The sequence below is a fragment of the Berkeleyomyces rouxiae genome, assembly GCF_048999995.1.
Source record: "Berkeleyomyces rouxiae strain 22BRR77 chromosome Unknown BrBRR77_ptg000009l, whole genome shotgun sequence".
In the NCBI taxonomy this organism is placed as follows: Eukaryota; Fungi; Ascomycota; class Sordariomycetes; order Microascales; family Ceratocystidaceae; genus Berkeleyomyces; species Berkeleyomyces rouxiae.
In genome coordinates, this window is record NW_027396499.1 from 1,570,986 (window position 1) to 1,591,824 (window position 20,839).

The following is a 20,839-nucleotide window of genomic DNA, read 5'->3' on the forward strand; positions in this document are numbered from 1 at the left end:
CAACGTCTATCAGAGCACCCGTGCTCAGCACATCCCACGACAACCTCATATCCGTTGATCAACTCACGATCTACACAGACCAACCTGTGCCATAAGCGCATCTTCATAGGTCGCCGACCTTCGGCGTTGTGGAAAAGAAGAGTGGGGTAGGTCTCATGCATAACCCTTAGCATGAGCAGTGTCAGGATGGCTATTCATGACAGTAGCCCCCCTTTTTATGACTGATTTCCACAGCAGTACTAAGATCGTCTGGCGTTAGGCATCCTCTTGTAGAATTCTGCAACCTTCTCAGGTGCATTGGCTAAATGGTCCAGAGGTTCCCAGGAGGGTCCATCATGTTCATAGCCCTCCCAAACTACTTGATATTGCAGAGGGCCACGCGAAGACACGCCTATAATTTCCTTGACCACAAATTCTTCCTCGCCATCTACTATGACGGGAGGAGGAGGAGGGTTTTTCTGGCCAGGAAGAGGATCCGACGCACATGGTTCCAGCAGACAAACGTGGAAGACGGGATGAACCTTCATAGTGGCAGGGAGTGCCAACTCGTAGGCATGCGAAGACACCTTCCGTAGAATCTTAAATGGGCCAAGCTTCTTGAAGTCCAACTTCTTTGAAGGACGAGTAGTTCGAATATTTCTACTCAAAAGCCACACTAAGTCCCCTTCTCGAAGGAGAGGGGCGGAAGATTTGTGTCGATTCGCGTACTCGGTCATCCGCTCACGGCTCCACGTAATTTCAGTCTTTAAAAACTGACAAATGTTGTCAAGCTCTTTAACAAAGTTCCGCAACGGGCCTTTTTCCACAGAGACTGGGAGCGACTCACGCCCACTTCTGGGGTGAAACCCGTGGTTCGCAAAGAAGGGCGTCAGCATAGTAGAACTGGACTCGGAGTCATTGTAAGAGAACTCCGCCAAGGGCAAAAGATCAGCCCAATTGTCCTGTCTATAGTTGGTGTAACCCCGCAGGTATTGCTCCAAAATAGAGTTCACACGCTCAGTCTGACCATCGGTCTGAGGGTGGAACGCAGTACTCAGATTTTGCTTTATGCCCAACAGTTTGGCTAAAGCCTTGGAAAAAGCCGACGTAAACAGACTACCCCTGTCGGACACAATGTCCAATGGCAGACCGTGGAGCCTATACACTGCTGACAAATAGAGCTTAGCAAAACCTGCAGCATCCAGCGAGGAATCGCAAGGTATAAAGTGAGCCATTTTGCTAAGCCTATCGATGACAACGAGAATCATGTCAAAAGAATTGGAGACCGGCAAGCCGGTGATAAAATCAAGGGACACAGATGTCCACCGAGCTTGCGGAATGGTCAGAGGTTTCAGTAGACCGTAGGGACTATGTCGCGCGGACTTGATCCGTTGGCAGACCTCACAATTTCGGATGTACCGGATGACATCACGACGCATCCCGGGCCACCAGTATTCCCGAACAAGAAGTTCAAAAGTGTTCTTTTGTCCAGGGTGTCCGCTAGGCATAATATCATGACAATTCTTCAATGCACGAACTCGTAGATCCTCGTTCGGCAAATATAGAAGGTCGTTGACAAACAAAAGACCGTCATTGTCAAGCCTGCAGACACTGAGGTCCACATCTGGAGGTTTGGTCGACTGGCCTCGAAGAGCAGAAATAACATCAAGAGCCCACTTGTCCGTGGATAGCGCGATTTTTACCTCGTCTACCAAAGACATGGTACCAATAAAATTTTCAGGGGGAATAATAGGAGCACACAGCTCTTTATCCTCCTCAGAAGAAGAAGAAACGAGGTCTTCGTAGCGTCTGGTCAGGGCATCAGCTCTAGAATTCAAGGAGCCAGGCCTATAAGTGATGACATAACGGTACTCGCTCAGTTCCATAGCCCACCTCGCTTGCCGTCTGTTCATGGCCGGAATTTGCTTAAGAACGGCTAAATTCCGATGGTCCGTCAATACCAGAACAGGTTTTTCCAGACTTTCAACCATGAATCGCCACGACTTTAGAGACTCCACAATGGCTAACAACTCCTTGTCACCTACGCCGTAGTTACACTGGGCAGGATTCATTTTTTGAGAGAAATAGGCCACGGGGTGTAGTAGAAGCCCCTTGTCAGTCGGGTGGTATTGAGACATGACGGCAGATATTACACGGTCAGACGCGTCTGTTTCAATAACAGTGTCCAACAGGTAATCAAAGTGCTTGAGGATAGGTTCAGAGCAGAAAAGGTCCTTCAGGGTGTGAAATGCTGCCTCACATTCAGAGGACCAGACAAAAGATTGCGTCTTTTTAGTCAACTCGAAGAGAGGTGTGCAGATTCTAGAGAAGTCACGGATGAACCTCCTATAGAAATTGGCAAAACCCAAAAAGGACTGGACTCCCTTAACAGTTCGGGGAGCCTCCCACTCACGGACAGCCGCAACTTTAGCGGGGTCCATCTTCAGAGCATCGGCTGAAATAACAAAGCCAACAAAGGTAGTTTCAGTCTTGTCGAATTCGCATTTTTCACCCTTGACAAACAGACTGGCCTGCGCTAATTTTAGCAGGACTTTGCGCACATGAACATCATGTTCCTCTTGGTTCAGAGAGAACACCAGGATATCATCCAAGTAACAGACACAGAATATGTCCAAATACTCCGACAAGACCTCGCTGACATATTTCTGACACGTGGCAGGAGCATTGGTGAGCCCAAACGGCATCACATTGTACTCAAAAATGCCATATCGAGTTCTGAAAGCTGTCTTGTATTCATCACCTTTCTTGATGCGAATCAAGTGGTACGCAGCTCTCAGATCCAGCTTTGTAAAAATGTTTCCCGTAGCCGCCGTGCGCAGTGATTCATTGATCCGAGGCAGAGGAGTTACGTCTTTGATGGTGATATCATTGACGGCTCGGAAATCAACACAGAATCGTAAACTGCCTGGCTTCCTAGCAAAAAGAATCGGGGAAGCCAGCGGCGAAGAGGAAGAGGAAATAAAGCCTTTAGCAAGCATGCCATCTAGATATTTTTTGACAGCCTGCAACTCGAGTGGAGTCATATCGTACAGCGGGGCCTTGGGGTATTTCGCATCGGGAACGAAGTTAATCGCATGATCAATGTCCCGGTGAGGTGGTAGTTGATCAGCACCTTCTCGAGAGAACAGAGGAAGTAGGTCATGGTATTTCTTCGGGATGCGTTCAAGGAGCCGTGCATGCTCTTGTTCCGGAGTTAGGTCCTCCTGATTGAGATAATCCAGGACTTCCTGAGCGGTGACACGATAAATCTGTAGTTTCTCAGCTTTGGCAAAGCGATGCAAAGCCTGAGACGACACCGTCACACAGGAACAAGACACAGCTGACGATTGTGCAATAAAAGAAGGAAGGGGTGAAGTGGCTGAAGCAGGAGCAGATCCCTCAATCTGACTGCCAGCGGTAGAAGCAATATTTTTGTCGTTTTTTGTATAAGAAAAATCAAACGAAGCGCCAGAATCAGTAGAAGCAGTCGAAACAGAAGAAGAAGAAGAAGAAGAATCAGAAGCTGCCACAGCATTGCCATCGGCGGTAGAAGTAACCGATATCTTGAGCGTATTGGAAGGCCAAGAAATTTCCGGGTTATGGGCGTCGAGCCAGCATTTCCCCAGGATGATGTGGTAGCCCCCAAGCTTCGTGATTTGAAAAACCAAAGTTTCTGAATAATTAGGAAAAGAGAGGGACAAAGGAACTTGGTGGGTCACTTTACCCGCAGCAGTTTCACTACCATCAACAACATGGAGCGACTCGGCTCTGGCCTTGAGAACAGTAGGAATCTGATGCCTTGCTATAAATTCAGAATCCACAAAACAAGTTGTTGATCCCGAATCCACCATAGCGTAGGCCTCAATGGAATTATTCACTGTCACAGGAATAACCAGAGGGTGTGAGCGGTTCACTAAGTACAAGAGAGTCTTGCAGTTATGACCAGAATGCTGTTTATTATCTTTTGATGGAGAGAAAAAGGTAGAAGAAAGACTAAACTAAACAGCGGATTTGGGTCTACTATATAGACATTTTTGTGCTTACAAATGCAAGTTCCCGATCGGCTCAATATCCCTCCGTGAGCTCCTTATGTCCGAGTTTTCGGCGATAACTCGAGGTTAACTCCGATCCCGTCGGAATCCCTCAGTTTCCCTCGGAACACTTCGGACCTTTTTGCATCCTGCCGGATTAGGCGAATCCTACCCACGGACCTCAAGTCCGACCCGGTCCGAGCTCTCCGAAGCCTCCGAAGAGTTGCCGAAGTTCATCCGAAACCTTGTCCAAATTCGGTGAAACGACCTGCATTCGAAAGCACTGGATCAGCTCTGTCTGATCCAACCACGGGTTCTCAACCCGTAACATTACCCCCCTCTTCTCCTCTGTGTGGGCGGCCCTGTCCTCGCACCGGCTTCTGGTTCACCAACGTCATCGTCGTCTCCAAACTTCGCTTCAAAGGCGTCCAGTGCTTCAGTCTCCTCAAAATCGGCTCGTGGTCTCCAATCGGGCTCTGCGTATCCAACCCATTTAACGAGTAGTTCTCTTCGAAATCCCCTTCCAATGCGTCTTCGTCGACTTCTCAGGATTTGTTCGACTAAAAATTCAGGCTCGCCGTAGTCGTTCTCTTCAATGTGTGGAGGCTGGGCATCGTCTGTTTCTTGGGAGGGCAACGGGTTGTTCGGTGCTCGTTTAAGGAGGTCGACATGGAAGCGGGGATGGATGTTTGTTGGTACATCAAGCTCGACCACATGGGGAGAAACCACTTTCGTGACGCGGTACTTGGCATTGGCCCAAGCAAGCTTCTTCAACAGTTGCGGAGTGCTGATATTTTTGAGTTTTAACCATACAAGGTCACCCACTTCGAAGCGTTCCTGGGCACCACGTGATCTGTTTGCCTGGTCTTCCATTTCCTGTTGACGGGTGGCCATTGCTGCTTGTGCCAGTTCCCAACCTTCGCGTAGCTTTTGAACGAACTTCTCCGCATCTGTGGCCTCCAAAACTCCGTGAAGAGCCTGATCGGCGATGACCTGCTGAATTGGACTGACATGGTAGCCGTGCGTGAGGAAAAAGGGGCTCATTCCTGTCGAAGTGTTTCGGTTGTTGATTGCTAACATAGCGGATGGTAGCAGGTCGGGCCAGTCGTATTGTGAATAAGTAATGAATGCTCGTAGGTAGGCCAACACTTCCTGGTTCATCCTTTCTGTCGCTCCGTCGGTTTCTGGGTGGAAGGCAGTTGACAGTCTCTGTTCGATCCCTGTCAGTTCGCACAACTTGGTCCAAAATTCGCTCGTCCAATTGCTTCCACGGTCTGATGTTAAGGCGTGAGGGAAGCCGTGGTGTTTCCAGTGGCAGTGTACGAACCGCTCTGCACACTTTTCGGCTGCCATAGTTGTCATGGCCTCCAAGCTGACAGCTCCAGTAAGTCGGTCCACAATGACCATCAAGTATCGTGGGTCGCCAGTCTTTCGTGCAGGTAGTTCCGTCATAAAATCGATACCGAGTTCCGAGTGTGGTCGTTCAGGGATAGGCAGTGGTCGTAAGAGTCCCTTCTTTCTTTCTCGCCATACTTTGGATCGTCCACACACGTCACAATTGGCGCAGAATTGGCGCACCTCTCTTGAAATGCCAGGCCAAAAGAATTCCCGGGACAGAATCGCAAGCGTGCCGTCTCGACCTGGGTGTCCTGTGACATGTGAGTCGTGTGTTTTCTGGATCAGCGCAGTTCGCAATGGTTCCCAGTCAGGCACGAACAGTTTGTGCCGATATACTAGAGCGCCGCGCTCGTCGAACTCGCATTCCGCTATAGAGATCGTGACTTTTCTCGAGATGGTAGGAGGAAAACTTCGTTCGCCACTGGCCAACGCTTGGTACATGAGTGCAATATCCGAATCCTTCGTCTTAGCTGTATCCCATAGTTCCTGCAGGTGGAGTTGCGCGAAAAGCTGCGCACCGTTAGGGATCCGGTCCGCGGGTTGGGTAACGTGGGCCGGGGTCATCATTACTGCTGCATCTGGTGACACCCAATGGTCCTTGACAAGTCTCATGATCCGAGATTTTAACCTGTCGTCGTCTTCGCCTTGAGGAATGTCTTGTTCTCGTCTGCTCAGGGCGTCGGGTTTACCACTTTTGCTTCCTGATCGGAACTCAAGCTGGAAGTCGTATTCTGAAAGCTTCTGGGACCACCGAACCTGCCGCTCTGAAAGTTTCCGTGTCGTCATAAAGTATTGCAGGTTCTTGTGGTCGGTCAATATTTTGAAGGGGGCGCCAAGACTCTTCAATTCGCCCCTCCACTCTTCCAAGCACTTCACAACTGCCAGGAGCTCTTTGTCGTGAATCTCATAGTTGACCTCGGCAGGGGACAGCTTCTTGGAAAAGAATGCTACTGGGCGCAGTTCGCCTTCGTCGTCCACTTGGGATAGAGTTCCTCCCAGGGCCCATCCAGAACAGTCGCATTCCACGATCGTCTTCCTGTCTTCGTCCCACATCGCCAGAACCGGGGCGGTAATAAAAAGGTTCTTCAGCGTCTCGAAAGCTCGTTCTTCGACTGGGCCCCAGGTCCATGCGGTGCCTTTCTTCGTTAGCCTGACTAGTGGAGCCGCCACGTCGCTGAAGGAATCGATAAACTGGCGGTAAAAATTTGCGAATCCTATAAAACTTCGAACGCCCTTGACATTGGTGGGTGGTGTCCATTCTCGTATGGCAGCGACCTTTGCTGGGTCGACTTTGACACCTTTGCCTGCTTGGATGATGAAACCTAGGTACTTTGTTTCAAAAACTGCGAATTCGCACTTGTCGATGTCTAAACGGAGACCTGCATTTCCCAATTTCTTGATGACGAGGTTAACTTTTTCCATGTGGTCTGCGTAGGTGCCGTCGGTGTAAATCAGGACGTCGTCAATATACGCGGAGCAGAAGTCGTCCAAATATTCTTGCAGGGTTGAATTGATATACCGTTGAAAGGTTGCAGGGGCTCCGGTGAGTCCAAAAGGCGTCACCAGCCATTCAAAAAGTCCAAAACGTGTGCGGAAGGCCGTTTTCCATTCATCTCCCTCTTTTATGCGAATCTTGTGGAAAGCGGCACGAACATCGACCTTTGTGAAGTACTTCGCCTTAGACAACGCTCGTAGTGTCTCACTGATCAAAGGAAGCGGGTATCGGTCTTTTTCAGTAATGGCGTTAATGCCGCGGTAGTCAACGCAAAAGCGCAACCCTCCTCCAGGCTTACGTGCGAAAAGAACAGGCGCGCCGCCGGGAGAGCTGCTGGCTCGAATCCAATTCCTGTCCAGATGGTCCGAGAGGGTTTTCCGTAAGACTAACAGCTCGTCGCGGGACATGCTGTACAAGGGACCCCACGGGACTTCGTTCTCTCGCCCTTGTTTGTCTTTCGTCAGGTTGATAGCGTGGTCTATTCCGGGGCGGTTCGGGGGTTGGTCGTCCTTTTCGTCGTCTAAAAACACTTCTGCCAAGTGTTTGAGTTCGCTAGGCAGTCGTTTGTCGATCTCTTGTAGGGTAACACGAGGTTTTACTTGCAATGCCTTGTTGATGTCTTCGATGGTGGCAGCAAAAACCTCTATGTCTTCATTCTTTTTCTTGCTGCGCCGGATTTCTGCAGCAAAGACGGATGCCATCACCATGCTCGCTTTTGTGGTTGTTATATGGGCGTCGAGCCATCCTTTTTCTCTCACAACTTGGGCATCTTCTTCGCTTCCGAGGCGTATGACTCGTTCTTTCGCCAGGTAGACAACGTCATTCCTTTCCATCCAGGGTTTTCCCAAAATCATGTCGTATGCTAGGTTCGGGATGACGTACCCGAAAATTCTTTCTGTCCGGCCGTCAATATCTAGATCGCAGAACGCCATCTCTGAGATCCATCTTTTTTTTTCGTCGTTTTCGGCTAACTTGAGTTCCCGTCTTCTTATCGGGATGCGCTGGAGCCCTTTCTTTCTCACCAAAGTCTCGTTGAACGCCGATGTTACAAGGCATCCACTGTCAAATAAAGCATCACAGTAAAAGGAATTGTTAATAAATGCTTCAATTAGGAACGGAGTGGAGTGTAAATCTTTAAATACATCGAGCGGAACATCGCAATTGTTGGGGCTCTTCTTCTTATGACCCTGGGGGCGACTTTTCCCAGAGTCTACTCTTTTTCCTCGTCGTCGGAAAGGTCATCGGCCACATCATCCATCGATTCGGGGGCTTGTTGGATTGTCGTGCGGTTCACTCTTGCGGGCGCACGGGCCGGGGCAAACTTGGGGCATTCGAAGGATCGGTGGCCCTTGGCAAGACAGCGGAAACAAGCGTTGCTGGATCTAGCGGTTTCTATCTCCGCCGGGGTTCTCCAAGGGGCGCGGGACTTTCGGGGGCGTTGTCCATAGTTGTTCGAGGCGCGGCCTTGGAGGGCGTTGACACCTGTCATCATGGTGTCTCCGTCGTTGTCGATTCGCGTCTGCTGATTTGCGACACTTGGGGTCACCACTTCGGCGAACCTTGCTCCACCTCTAGTTTTCGCGTACCACGTCGAGGTCTTGGACGTGTCCTTCGACCGGTATCCTGGCAACGCTTCCACTCGGCCAGCCACCGTCTTCACCTTCTCAACCCAACGCGGGTAATCATCGTTGGGGAGGTTTTTTGCCGTGAGGTGTACCTGTAACGTTTGGTTGATAGCGGAATTCAGGTACATGATCTTCACACGGTCTGGCCAATCTAAACCTCCACAAAGGCCAACTTGATGCTCGAAATCCTGCAAGAACGATATAAAACTCTGATGGTTTCCCATCTGCATGGTCAAAAGCTTTTGACCCGCCTTCTGAATAGCCTCCTTGTCTTCGAATTGGTCATGGATATGGCCAAGGTAGGCGTCCCAATCCCAACCATGAGTGGCTCCGTCAGTGAACCACTGTTCAACTCTGGCCTGTTGCTCTGTGGGAATGGCCATGAAAACACTTAGGCAAATTGCCTGGGAGGAGCCAACGACTTGTGATTCGATCTGAGCTCGGGCCTTCAACTGTTTGAAGAATCGCGGGAACGACGCTGTCTTTCCGTCCCACTCCGGCCATTTTGCGTTGTACCGATGGTCGATCATCGGGGCGAAGGGGCCCGGGGTACGTACTGGCGCCGGGGTAGGGGCTACCGGGGCAGGTGCAGGTGCCGGGGGGGCGGTTGCCTGTAACAGGACTTGGCTTCGTAGCAACATCTGGATCACTCTTAGTTGCTCCGGGGTGAACACCTCCAATCCTGGGGTGTCTGAACTCTGCTGTGGGGGCGCCTCGGCTTGTTGCCGGGAGGGGCCAGGCTGGTCAAGCGCAAGTCCAGCCAGAACATCTTCCATCTTGTCGTTACTCATTCTGGCTCGACGGCGTATAGGGGACGCGTTGTCTTCGGATGCGGACCAGAATGAGGGCGAGGGTGGCTGTACGGGGCTTGTACTGCGGGGGCTTGATGTGATGCCGTACTTCATTCGTCAAGTATGGCACGGTAGGAGGGTGATGAAGTTTCCTCACAAACTTCTAAGAAACAATAGGGGGTGATGAAGTTTCCTCACAAACTTCTAAGAAACAATAGGGGGCAATGAAGTTTCCTCACAAACTTCTAAGAAACAATAGGGGGCAATGAAGTTTCCTCACAAACTTCTAAGAAACAATAAAGGATCAAAAGATAATATGTGAGCGGTTCACTAAGTACAAGAGAGTCTTGCAGTTATGACCAGAATGCTGTTTATTATCTTTTGATGGAGAGAAAAAGGTAGAAGAAAGACTAAACTAAACAGCGGATTTGGGTCTACTATATAGACATTTTTGTGCTTACAAATGCAAGTTCCCGATCGGCTCAATATCCCTCCGTGAGCTCCTTATGTCCGAGTTTTCGGCGATAACTCGAGGTTAACTCCGATCCCGTCGGAATCCCTCAGTTTCCCTCGGAACACTTCGGACCTTTTTGCATCCTGCCGGATTAGGCGAATCCTACCCACGGACCTCAAGTCCGACCCGGTCCGAGCTCTCCGAAGCCTCCGAAGAGTTGCCGAAGTTCATCCGAAACCTTGTCCAAATTCGGTGAAACGACCTGCATTCGAAAGCACTGGATCAGCTCTGTCTGATCCAACCACGGGTTCTCAACCCGTAACAGAGGGGGAGAGTTACCATAATCGATAGCATTATCAAGAGAACAAGTGCTGATTCTCAAGAGACCCTCATCAGCAGCGTCAGGGCTAGCCAGGACCAGAGGGGAATGGGTCGGTAGCCCTTCTAGTTTTTTGACGCATCAGGCGCAGGGGCCGTCGAGGGAGCCCGGGTAGAAGTGGAGGGAGAAGGGACAGTAGCTGCGCGAAGAGCAAGGTTGTTTTTGGGGCAAGCCTTTAGCATGTGGTCCTTTGCGCCACACTTCCAACAAACACCCTTTGCCATTTTGCCGTCAGCAGTCTTACGGAAGGGTAGACCGTTGGCATCGGGACCTGCAGAGGTACCCTTAGCTGGCTTGGTGTTGGGGACAGCTTTTTGGGCGCCAGCATTTCTCGAACGAGAATCTTGCTGAAAGGGGACCACACCAGGAGGCGGTTGGATTTTCCCGTTGTTTCCCCGGGTTCGGTTGTTGATCGTATTGTCCAGCGTGTTGCAGAAATTAGCGAACTGATCAAGCGTTCCCTTAGGGGCAGGATAGGTGTTCCAAGCCAGAGCGTCCTGTATGTGGGGCTTGAGGCCTCGCTGAAATAGTGCAATGGTGAAATCAGCGTCGGCCCAACCGAGTTTCTTCAACAGCGTTGTAAAAGCAGAGTGATAGGCAGTACAAGTACCTGTCTGCTTTAAGTCGAAGATCTGCTGGGTCGCAGTCATGCGCCAGTCAGGGTCATCGAAAGCCTCAGCTAACGATTTCATAAAATCGTCGTACGTTTCAAAGTTCATGTGTCCAGTGGCCGGGTCCATCCGAGGCATGGCCCAATCCAGAGCGCCATCTCTAAGGTAGGAGAAGGCAGTCATCAGCTTGCGCTGCTCCGTGCGGTGGTGCTTGGGTGCAGCAGCAAATTTGACCGCAAGTTGCCTCTGGAACGCCTGGAAGCCTTGCTGATTGCCATCATAGGGCACGACATCAAGATGCTTGTCGGCCTCTTTCAACGGATCGGCATCCTCTTCCCGTTTGACTCGGGGAAGAGACTCAAGGGAGTTGAAGCGGGCTTCAGCGCCAGCCTGGAACGCAGCCCAGTAAACCTGAGCCGCATCAGGAACAGAGCCAACGGGGATGGGCGGGGCACCATCGTCGGTGCGCAGACCAGACATGTAAGCCGCCACAATAGCCATTTTGATCTCAGCACTGAACTCCCTAGGAAGGGCACCGAGATGCCAGTTCTCAGGAGTTCGGTCAGGAATCGACAGGAGGAACGTATTGAGATGCTCGATCATTTCGCGAGTGAGGGCCATTGCGAGTTGAAACGTAATAGAGAGGGAAAAATAAATGAGGAGAGAAAAAAGTGCCAAAGAGAGCCAAAGTTGTAATAGCGTCGGGTCTTCAAATGAAGCTTAACAAAATATTACGGATAGGGCCCGAAGAAAGGATTAGGGTTCCGGGTACAGCCAACGACTCGGGACAATGATAGGTTCCTGAGGTGGACAGTCGGGCCTGTGGAGGAAGACGTCAGTTAGACAGAGTGCTAAGACGTATGGTCGGTTGAGATGAAGAGGCAACACACAACTTAGATGGCTATTCTGAGAATAGAGCGGCACAAAGAGGAAGGAGGAGGAACAATCACACACTTCAAAGAAGAAGAAAGGTTGAACTGCAAAGAAAGCAAGAACAGAATGGTATAAAGAAGAAGAAGAAGGTAAGCAAGTGCATGTGATTGTTAAGCTTGGAGAACAAGAGTAAACCTGATCAACTCAGGGCAGGAGACGACGATATTTATGTTGTCGGCGCTCCTGACAAAACTCTGTCTTCCCAAGCTAGAAACAATCAACATCTAACTATGAACAAAAGATAAGTCTCGTGTAAACAAGACGTAACAGGTTCGTAACAATCGAACCAGATAACAACCCCCACCTAAGCACGCAATGGCAATTGCAACAAGAAAACTCCGCAGCAGCAGAACAACGTCTATCAGAGCACCCGTGCTCAGCACATCCCACGACAACCTCATATCCGTTGATCAACTCACGATCTACACAGACCAACCTGTGCCATAAGCGCATCTTCATAGGTCGCCGACCTTCGGCGTTGTGGAAAAGAAGAGTGGGGTAGGTCTCATGCATAACCCTTAGCATGAGCAGTGTCAGGATGGCTATTCATGACAGTATGTGTCGTAGGAACTGGTGCCAATCCCAGTTATGGGCATTCCCGTTGCGGAACCAATTCTGGACCCGGGCCTGTTGACTATTGGGAATGGCCATATATATGCCTAGGCATACACTCCTTCCAGAGCCGATGGCTCCATGGTCCTCTTCAACCTTGGCTTCCAGCTGTTCATAGAACAGCTCAAACGTTTGCTTCTTGCCATCCCACTTAGGCCATGGCAGGCGATGACGCGAATCCTTGCTGTCATCATTGTTGTTCTTCATGGATAGTAGCTGCTGGATAAAAAGCAGTTGATCCGGGGTGAAGCTGTTAGCGATTGGAGGAACTTGTCTCGAAGAGCCCTCCCCAGAACCAGAGGGGTAGGAGGCAGCGCCGGTCATAGGTTGGTCGGCCATTGTCGTAGGGGGTGGAATAATTGGAAGGTTATCTTCTGAAGCGGAAAGGAATACCGAAGAAGGTGTCATGAATAGCTATCCTGACACTGCTCATGCTAAGGGTTATGCATGAGACCTACCCCACTCTTCTTTTCCACAACGCCGAAGGTCGGCGACCTATGAAGATGCGCTTATGGCACAGGTTGGTCTGTGTAGATCGTGAGTTGATCAACGGATATGAGGTTGTCGTGGGATGTGCTGAGCACGGGTGCTCTGATAGACGTTGTTCTGCTGCTGCGGAGTTTTCTTGTTGCAATTGCCATTGCGTGCTTAGGTGGGGGTTGTTATCTGGTTCGATTGTTACGAACCTGTTACGTCTTGTTTACACGAGACTTATCTTTTGTTCGTAGTTAGATGTTGATTGTTTCTAGCTTGGGAAGACAGAGTTTTGTCAGGAGCGCCGACAACATAAATATCGTCGTCTCCTGCCCTGAGTGTTAGGGTCTGGGAGACCCGGGTCAAGGCTTTGCCTGATTGCCCGAGTTGAAGCCGGTGTGGCTTGAGCAACGGTGGTTCGAGTGTCGGTGGTCCGAGTCCGCAAAGGCCCGACTACTGACGGTCCGAATACAAGTGGCCCAACCGGCCTTGATCCGAACGCCCGATGACTCACCACGTTTGGGTCAATCAGGTAGGCCTCAGTTGTTCTACCCAGGCAGTATAAAGAGCTGCTGCTCTCTCCTAGTTTTAGTTAGTTCTTTCTTCTTCTCTCCATCGCAATATATCTGTTTCTGCCCTTCTACGTCCTTTTACGACTTGGCCCCTTACATCATATTGCGATCTTCTTTTTCGCTACAGCCCTACAGTTCTACAGTTCTACAGTTCTTTACAGCCACAGGTACAGATACAGCTTTTACAGATTGCATTGCCCCTACAGTTCTCAACAGTCTTATCGTTTATTTTCCCCAAACCCGTTATCAATCTTCATCACACATTATTTTTTACTGTTACACAAACTCTCAACATGAGTGGCCGCACCACCGACGACATGCGGGCCGCTTACGCAAGCTCCCCTGTCCCCAGTGTCGACAGCACTGAGGACAAATATGCTCAACGGTTCGCCAAGCTGGAGAGCAAGTTTGCCAAGATGCTGGCTATGCTGGAGAACCAGAGCGAAGCCGCCCAGCAGGCAGCCGCCCAAACCCAAGCCTCCCAAGCAGCGCTTGCTACCGCCACCGCTGCTGCTGCCGCCGCCGCCTCAGCGGCTGGTAACGAGAATGGTCGCGCAAAACTGCGCTACAAGATTCCCTCGCTGAGTTCCACCGAGCCCGAGGAATTTGACGCCTGGTTCGACCAGGTCCTGGAAATATGGCACTGCGAGCGTGGCCATGTGGCCGACCGAGACTTCATCGTCTCGATCTATGCCCAGGCCGAGGGTTTGGCCCGCAGCCGCATGCGGTCAATCAAGACCCGACTAACAGACGACGGCCCCGTTTCCTGCGACCGGTTCCTTCAAGAGCTGCAGGGAGCGTTTGAGGACAAAGTTGCCGTAGATAAGGCACAAGACCAGCTCTCGCGGTTAAAGCAGAGAGGCAGAAGGATCGAGGTCCATCTGCCGGAGTTTGAGGACCTGCTGACCCGCGCCAAAGCTCTGGACGCGGCGGACTCACAGAAGATTAGGTGGCTGAAGGACAGCCTCGACACGCCCATTCGGGAATACGTGGCGAACTCGTTCCCTCCCCGGGTCTTCTCGGAGTACTTAGACCGGGTCGTGTTAGCTGCCGAGGAACTGCGGCAGCGTAAGCTCGATGCCGAGTCGACTTCTGGCCGCCGCTCCGGTTATTACCCGTCCGCCCCCGCTGCCCACCGCCATCCCGACGCCATGGACTGGGAACGAACCCGTCGCGTTGCCCCCCAGCCTACTCGTGCGCCTGCTGCCCGCCGCACTGCCCGCTGGGCGAGCGAAGAGGAACGAGAGAGACGTCGTCGCGCTGGCCTCTGCATCCGCTGTGGCGCCTCAGGTCACTTTGTACGGGAATGCCCCTACGATGTGCCTCCCAACCGGAACGCGCCTCCTGCCCGTGTCCGCGGTGTACACGTGCCCACGCCGCCGCAGCTAGACGATGACCTGGATGCCGATTTCGGTGTCGTACAGTTGCCCACTGCTCAGTCGGAAAACTGAGACCCTCCGGTGACAGTCGCCCCCGGAGGGGTAAGAACAAGAAGGGAACGTCCCCTTTGCTTGTGAGAGGCTCCTTATCTGTTGACGTTGTAATCAACGGCTCTCACAACTCAGTAGCTTTAGTCGATACCGGAAATACAGTCTCCTTGATCATATCCCAGGCCCTCGTGAAACGATTGAAACTACCTTGTTCTGCGCTGCAAACTTCCCTTTCCCTAAAACCTTTTAATGACCAACCTTCTTCTGTGGCCACTCAGGCTGCCCGCTTCGAGCTGGATCTCGGCGGCCTCCGGGAAGAAGTCCTTGCCCTTGTCGTACCCGACATTTATGATGACGAACTTCTTATTGGATACCCGTGGCTGAGCCACCACAACGCCCTAATAGACTGCAACCGGCACCGTTTGGTGCTCCCCCACTTCTCCGTCCCTCGCTCTGTTTCGACCATTCGGAACTTGGACACCCCTACGGAATTGAAAGCTGCACGTGTCAGCAAGATCTTGCACCAGGACTTGAAGGTCTTTGCTGCGAGCATACAGGATATCAACAAAGCATTGGAAAAGTTGGCCCGAGAGAACGAGCCTGTTACAGATGACTGGAAGGAAAAGGTTCCCAGTTGGATAGACCCACAGAATGTTGTTGCTTTTGACCCAGAAGCACTCTACACGCGCCGCCTCCCGCCGCTGCGTCCCGGGATGAACCACGAGATTCATCTAACTGTCCCTGACTCGGAAGCTCCCTGGGGACCACTGTACAGCCTTTCCCACGATGAGTTGATAGTACTGCGCCAAACGTTACTGAACCTACTGAACAAGAAGTTCATTCGAATGAGTAGTTCCACTGCTGCTGCCCCCATCCTGTTCGTCAAGAAACCTGGCGGTGGACTTAGATTCTGCGTGGACTACCGTCTGTTGAACAAGCTGATGAAGAAGGATAGATACCCGTTACCCAACTTCAAGGAAACACTACGCCAAATCAGCCGTTCAAAGTGGTTCACTAAGCTTGACGTCGTTGCAGCGTTCCATAATATCCGTATCGAGCCAGGCCACGAATGGAAGACCGCTTTCCGTACGCGCCTGGGCTCCTTTGAATGGAACGTGATGCCGTTTGGTTTGTCCAATGCTCCTGCCCAATTCCAACGCTTCCTGAATTCCGTATTGCAAGAGTACCTCGACCTGTTTTGTTCTGCTTACGTTGATGACATCCTAGTGTACACCGATGGCTCCCTCGACGAGCACAAGGAACAAGTTAACCACGTCCTAGCCAAGCTCGTGAAGGCCGGACTGACGGTTGACATCGACAAGTGCGAGTTCGGTGTACAAGAAGTCAAGTACCTGGGCTACATCATCAAGCCTGGAAAAGCAACAATGGATCCTGCCAAGGTGCAAGCAGTGAAAGACTGGCCCGTACCCAGTTCCAAGAAAGAGCTCCGTGGCTTCCTAGGATTTGCCAATTTTTACCGCCCGTTCATCAAGAACTTTGCCGAAGTAGCCGTCCCTCTCACTTCACTGACTGGTCACCTAGTTCCCTTCGTCTGGTCTCCAGAATGCCAAGCTGCCTTCTCGTCACTCAAAGATCTCTTCTGTGCTTCGCCCGTCTTGCGCCTCTTCGACCACTCTCTGCCAACAACTGTCGAAGCTGACTCTTCAGGCTACAGCACTGGAGCTGTCCTATTGCAGCAGCATCCAGATGGCCTGTTTCCATGTGCCTACATCAGCCAGAAGCTGTCTCCTGCCGAGTCCAACTATGAGATCCATGACAAAGAAATGTTGGCAATTGTCCGAGCCCTGAAAGAGTGGAGAGGAGAGTTACGTGGCGCCCAGGGACCCATCCGAGTGTTAACAGACCACAAGAACTTGTTGCATTTTACCTCTGCGCAACAGTTAACAGAGAGGCAAGCTCGTTGGGCTAACCTGCTAAGCGAGTTTGACCTAACACTGGAACACCGTCCCGGGAAACTGTCCCCACTGCCCGATGCTCTCTCCCGTCTTCACATGCCTTCAGGTCCCGATGATCCCCGCCTACAAGCTCGCAACCAACAGCTCCTCCAGTGTTTGCCCGACGGTGCCCTGAAAGTCAGATCTGCTCGCGTTACACTGCCATCCCCGTTCCGTAAGGAAGCCCTCAGTACACTGTGGGAACAAGCATTGTCAGCCGACTCTGACTATGCGGCAGCATGCGCAGTGGTTGCCTCTCAGGCGCCCAAATGGCCAGACAGCTTGAAGACTAATTGGCGAGTGTCACTGTCCGAATGCTCATTGGACTCCGAAGGTCGACTGCGATACAGATCAAGATTGTGGGTACCCCAGTGGGAACCTCTGAGGACAGCCTTGCTACAAGAGATTCACGATTCCGTGACACTAGTCCACCCCGGCCAAAGAATCATGTGTCAGGAAGTTTCCAAGACTTACTTCTGGCCGCACTACACAGCGGATGTCAAACGGTTCTGCCGCAACTGCGAAATCTGCGGTAGCACGAACGTCATGCGCCAGCTCAAGCAAGGTCTCCTGAAGCCCCTTCCGGTACCTGACCGCATCTGGCGTGACATTGGCATAGATCTGATTGGCCCTCTCCCGCCGTGCAAGAAGGAAGGAAAAGTCTACAAGCACGTCATGACGGTGGTGGACCATCTGTCCAAGGGTGTCATCCTTATAGCCTGCCGCAGCCTGGATATCGAGTATCTTGCCAGCCGTTTCTTGGAAGTCTACTACCCTCGCCATGGTCTTCCTAACAGCATTGCTTCTGACCGCCAATTTGCCAACATGTTCTGGAAACGACTCTGTACCACCCTGAAGATCGATCGTCGTCTGTCCACCGCTTACCACCCACAGACCAACGGGGCCACTGAGAGGACAAATGCTGAGGTGAAGACAAAGATGGCCAAACTCCTACACGACCGCTCAGACTGGCTAGACTGCCTGCCAATTGTGGAGTTTGCCCTGAACGCAGCCCCAGCGGCTTCAACAGAGACGTCCCCGTTCACGTTGTCCCACGGCTATAGTCCTGACTTGGTTGAGCTGCAGCCCGACGCCATTGCCCCCCTAGCAGCCCCCGTTGCAGCCAACACGAGTCCCATAGCTCAAGCAACAAGAATCCTGAAGAGCTTGGCAGACCACACGGATTGGGCCAAAGCCTCTCTCAGCGCCGCCAAGTCTGCTATGGAGGAACAGTCGAACAGACACAGACAACCACATCGACGTTTCCAGCCCGGCGACTGGGTTTGGTTGGCAAAAAGCTCCCATACTGTGCAGCAAGAAGGCCCAGGCAAGCGACTCCGGCCAAGATACCAGAAGCTCCAGGTCTTAGAGGCTGTAGGCTCCCACAGCTACCGTCTTGACCTGAAGGGTGCCAGAGGACACGACGTGTTTCATGCCGACAGATTGAAATACCACCCGAACGACCCTTGGCCCTCACAAGACCCGCACGTATCGAGCCCCGGACCAGTCGAGATCGATGGCTTTGAGGAATACGAAGTCGAGAAGATCCTGGAACACCGGCCAGCCACGAGAGACGAACCAGCCCAGTACTTGGTGAAATGGGTTGGTTGGCGAGATCCCACTTGGGAACCTACAGAGGCGCTGGAAGAAACGGCTGCTTTAGAAGAATTCTTGCGAGCGCAGGAGACTGCCGACGTTGAGGTGTGAGTGCCGTGGCGAGAGGACTGCTTGAGTCCGAAGTTTGATTGAAGGAGCTGCGAGTTCCACGGTTGTTGCACAGGGTCTATTTCCCTTTCCTTTGACATTTTTTTTGTTTCTCCACTGTCTGTTCCACTCCTTGTTCGTTCTGTTGTCGTTTACCGATGATTAGTTGCTTGTTGTTTGCTATTCCCTTTGTTGTTTTCAGTTGGTGTCCACCTTCCTGTTGTTTTCTTTTTTTGTGTTACACGGCCATGGGAGGATGGGAAGAAAGAGAAGGAGGCTGATGTTAGGGTCTGGGAGACCCGGGTCAAGGCTTTGCCTGATTGCCCGAGTTGAAGCCGGTGTGGCTTGAGCAACGGTGGTTCGAGTGTCGGTGGTCCGAGTCCGCAAAGGCCCGACTACTGACGGTCCGAATACAAGTGGCCCAACCGGCCTTGATCCGAACGCCCGATGACTCACCACGTTTGGGTCAATCAGGTAGGCCTCAGTTGTTCTACCCAGGCAGTATAAAGAGCTGCTGCTCTCTCCTAGTTTTAGTTAGTTCTTTCTTCTTCTCTCCATCGCAATATATCTGTTTCTGCCCTTCTACGTCCTTTTACGACTTGGCCCCTTACACTGAGTTGATCAGGTTTACTCTTGTTCTCCAAGCTTAACAATCACATGCACTTGCTTACCGTCTTCTTCTTCTTTATACCATTCTGTTCTTGCTTTCTTTGCAGTTCAACCTTTCTTCTTCTTTGAAGTGTGTGATTGTTCCTCCTCCTTCCTCTTTGTGCCGCTCTATTCTCAGAATAGCCATCTAAGTTGTGTGTTGCCTCTTCATCTCAACCGACCATACGTCTTAGCACTCTGTCTAACTGACGTCTTCCTCCACAGGCCCGACTGTCCACCTCAGGAACCTATCATTGTCCCGAGTCGTTGGCTGTACCCGGAACCCTAATCCTTTCTTCGGGCCCTATCCGTAATATTTTGTTAAGCTTCATTTGAAGACCCGACGCTATTACAACTTTGGCTCTCTTTGGCACTTTTTTCTCTCCTCATTTATTTTTCCCTCTCTATTACGTTTCAACTCGCAATGGCCCTCACTCGCGAAATGATCGAGCATCTCAATACGTTCCTCCTGTCGATTCCTGACCGAACTCCTGAGAACTGGCATCTCGGTGCCCTTCCTAGGGAGTTCAGTGCTGAGATCAAAATGGCTATTGTGGCGGCTTACATGTCTGGTCTGCGCACCGACGATGGTGCCCCGCCCATCCCCGTTGGCTCTGTTCCTGATGCGGCTCAGGTTTACTGGGCTGCGTTCCAGGCTGGCGCTGAAGCCCGCTTCAACTCCCTTGAGTCTCTTCCCCGAGTCAAACGGGAAGAGGATGCCGATCCGTTGAAAGAGGCCGACAAGCATCTTGATGTCGTGCCCTATGATGGCAATCAGCAAGGCTTCCAGGCGTTCCAGAGGCAACTTGCGGTCAAATTTGCTGCTGCACCCAAGCACCACCGCACGGAGCAGCGCAAGCTGATGACTGCCTTCTCCTACCTTAGAGATGGCGCTCTGGATTGGGCCATGCCTCGGATGGACCCGGCCACTGGACACATGAACTTTGAAACGTACGACGATTTTATGAAATCGTTAGCTGAGGCTTTCGATGACCCTGACTGGCGCATGACTGCGACCCAGCAGATCTTCGACTTAAAGCAGACAGGTACTTGTACTGCCTATCACTCTGCTTTTACAACGCTGTTGAAGAAACTCGGTTGGGCCGACGCTGATTTCACCATTGCACTATTTCAGCGAGGCCTCAAGCCCCACATACAGGACGCTCTGGCTTGGAACACCTATCCTGCCCCTAAGGGAACGCTTGATCAGTTCGCTAATTTCTGCAACACGCTGGACAATACGATCAACAACCGAACCCGGGGAAACAACGGGAAAATCCAACCGCCTCCTGGTGTGGTCCCCTTTCAGCAAGATTCTCGTTCGAGAAATGCTGGCGCCCAAAAAGCTGTCCCCAACACCAAGCCAGCTAAGGGTACCTCTGCAGGTCCCGATGCCAACGGTCTACCCTTCCGTAAGACTGCTGACGGCAAAATGGCAAAGGGTGTTTGTTGGAAGTGTGGCGCAAAGGACCACATGCTAAAGGCTTGCCCCAAAAACAACCTTGCTCTTCGCGCAGCTACTGTCCCTTCTCCCTCCACTTCTACCCGGGCTCCCTCGACGGCCCCTGCGCCTGATGCGTCAAAAAACTAGAAGGGCTACCGACCCATTCCCCTCTGGTCCTGGCTAGCCCTGACGCTGCTGATGAGGGTCTCTTGAGAATCAGCACTTGTTCTCTTGATAATGCTATCGATTATGGTAACTCTCCCCCTCTGGTTATTCCTGTGACAGTGAATAATTCCATTGAGGC

At 51.7% G+C, this 20,839-nt stretch overlaps 6 protein-coding genes across 6 annotated transcripts; 2 read left to right on the forward strand and 4 right to left on the reverse strand.

The window, feature by feature from the left end:
- Nucleotides 1-239: 239 nt before the first annotated feature.
- On the reverse strand, nt 240-7,610 carry BROUX77_007029 (uncharacterized protein; the record flags this gene model as incomplete). The annotated part of the gene is made up of 2 exons (XM_073752080.1): nt 240-3,892; nt 4,385-7,610. The coding sequence occupies 2 exons, from the start codon at nt 7,608-7,610 to the stop codon at nt 240-242; spliced, it is 6,879 nt and encodes a 2,292-aa protein (XP_073603176.1).
- Nucleotides 7,611-8,113: 503 nt separating this feature from the next.
- On the reverse strand, nt 8,114-9,433 carry BROUX77_007030 (uncharacterized protein; the record flags this gene model as incomplete). Its single annotated transcript, XM_073752081.1, has 1 exon — nt 8,114-9,433. The coding sequence occupies one exon, from the start codon at nt 9,431-9,433 to the stop codon at nt 8,114-8,116; it is 1,320 nt and encodes a 439-aa protein (XP_073603177.1).
- Nucleotides 9,434-10,217: 784 nt separating this feature from the next.
- BROUX77_007031 (uncharacterized protein) lies at nt 10,218-11,384 on the reverse strand (the record flags this gene model as incomplete). The annotated part of the gene is made up of 1 exon (XM_073752082.1): nt 10,218-11,384. One exon carries the CDS (start codon nt 11,382-11,384, stop codon nt 10,218-10,220), a length of 1,167 nt encoding a protein of 388 aa, XP_073603178.1.
- Nucleotides 11,385-12,242: 858 nt separating this feature from the next.
- Nucleotides 12,243-12,647, reverse strand: BROUX77_007032 (uncharacterized protein; the record flags this gene model as incomplete). Its single annotated transcript, XM_073752083.1, has 1 exon — nt 12,243-12,647. One exon carries the CDS (start codon nt 12,645-12,647, stop codon nt 12,243-12,245), a length of 405 nt encoding a protein of 134 aa, XP_073603179.1.
- Nucleotides 12,648-13,647: 1,000 nt separating this feature from the next.
- On the forward strand, nt 13,648-18,446 carry BROUX77_007033 (uncharacterized protein; the record flags this gene model as incomplete). The annotated part of the gene is made up of 2 exons (XM_073752084.1): nt 13,648-14,769; nt 15,063-18,446. The coding sequence occupies 2 exons, from the start codon at nt 13,648-13,650 to the stop codon at nt 18,444-18,446; spliced, it is 4,506 nt and encodes a 1,501-aa protein (XP_073603180.1).
- A 1,069-nt stretch (nt 18,447-19,515) lies between these two features.
- BROUX77_007034 (uncharacterized protein) lies at nt 19,516-20,682 on the forward strand (the record flags this gene model as incomplete). Its single annotated transcript, XM_073752085.1, has 1 exon — nt 19,516-20,682. The coding sequence occupies one exon, from the start codon at nt 19,516-19,518 to the stop codon at nt 20,680-20,682; it is 1,167 nt and encodes a 388-aa protein (XP_073603181.1).
- Nucleotides 20,683-20,839: the final 157 nt, after the last annotated feature.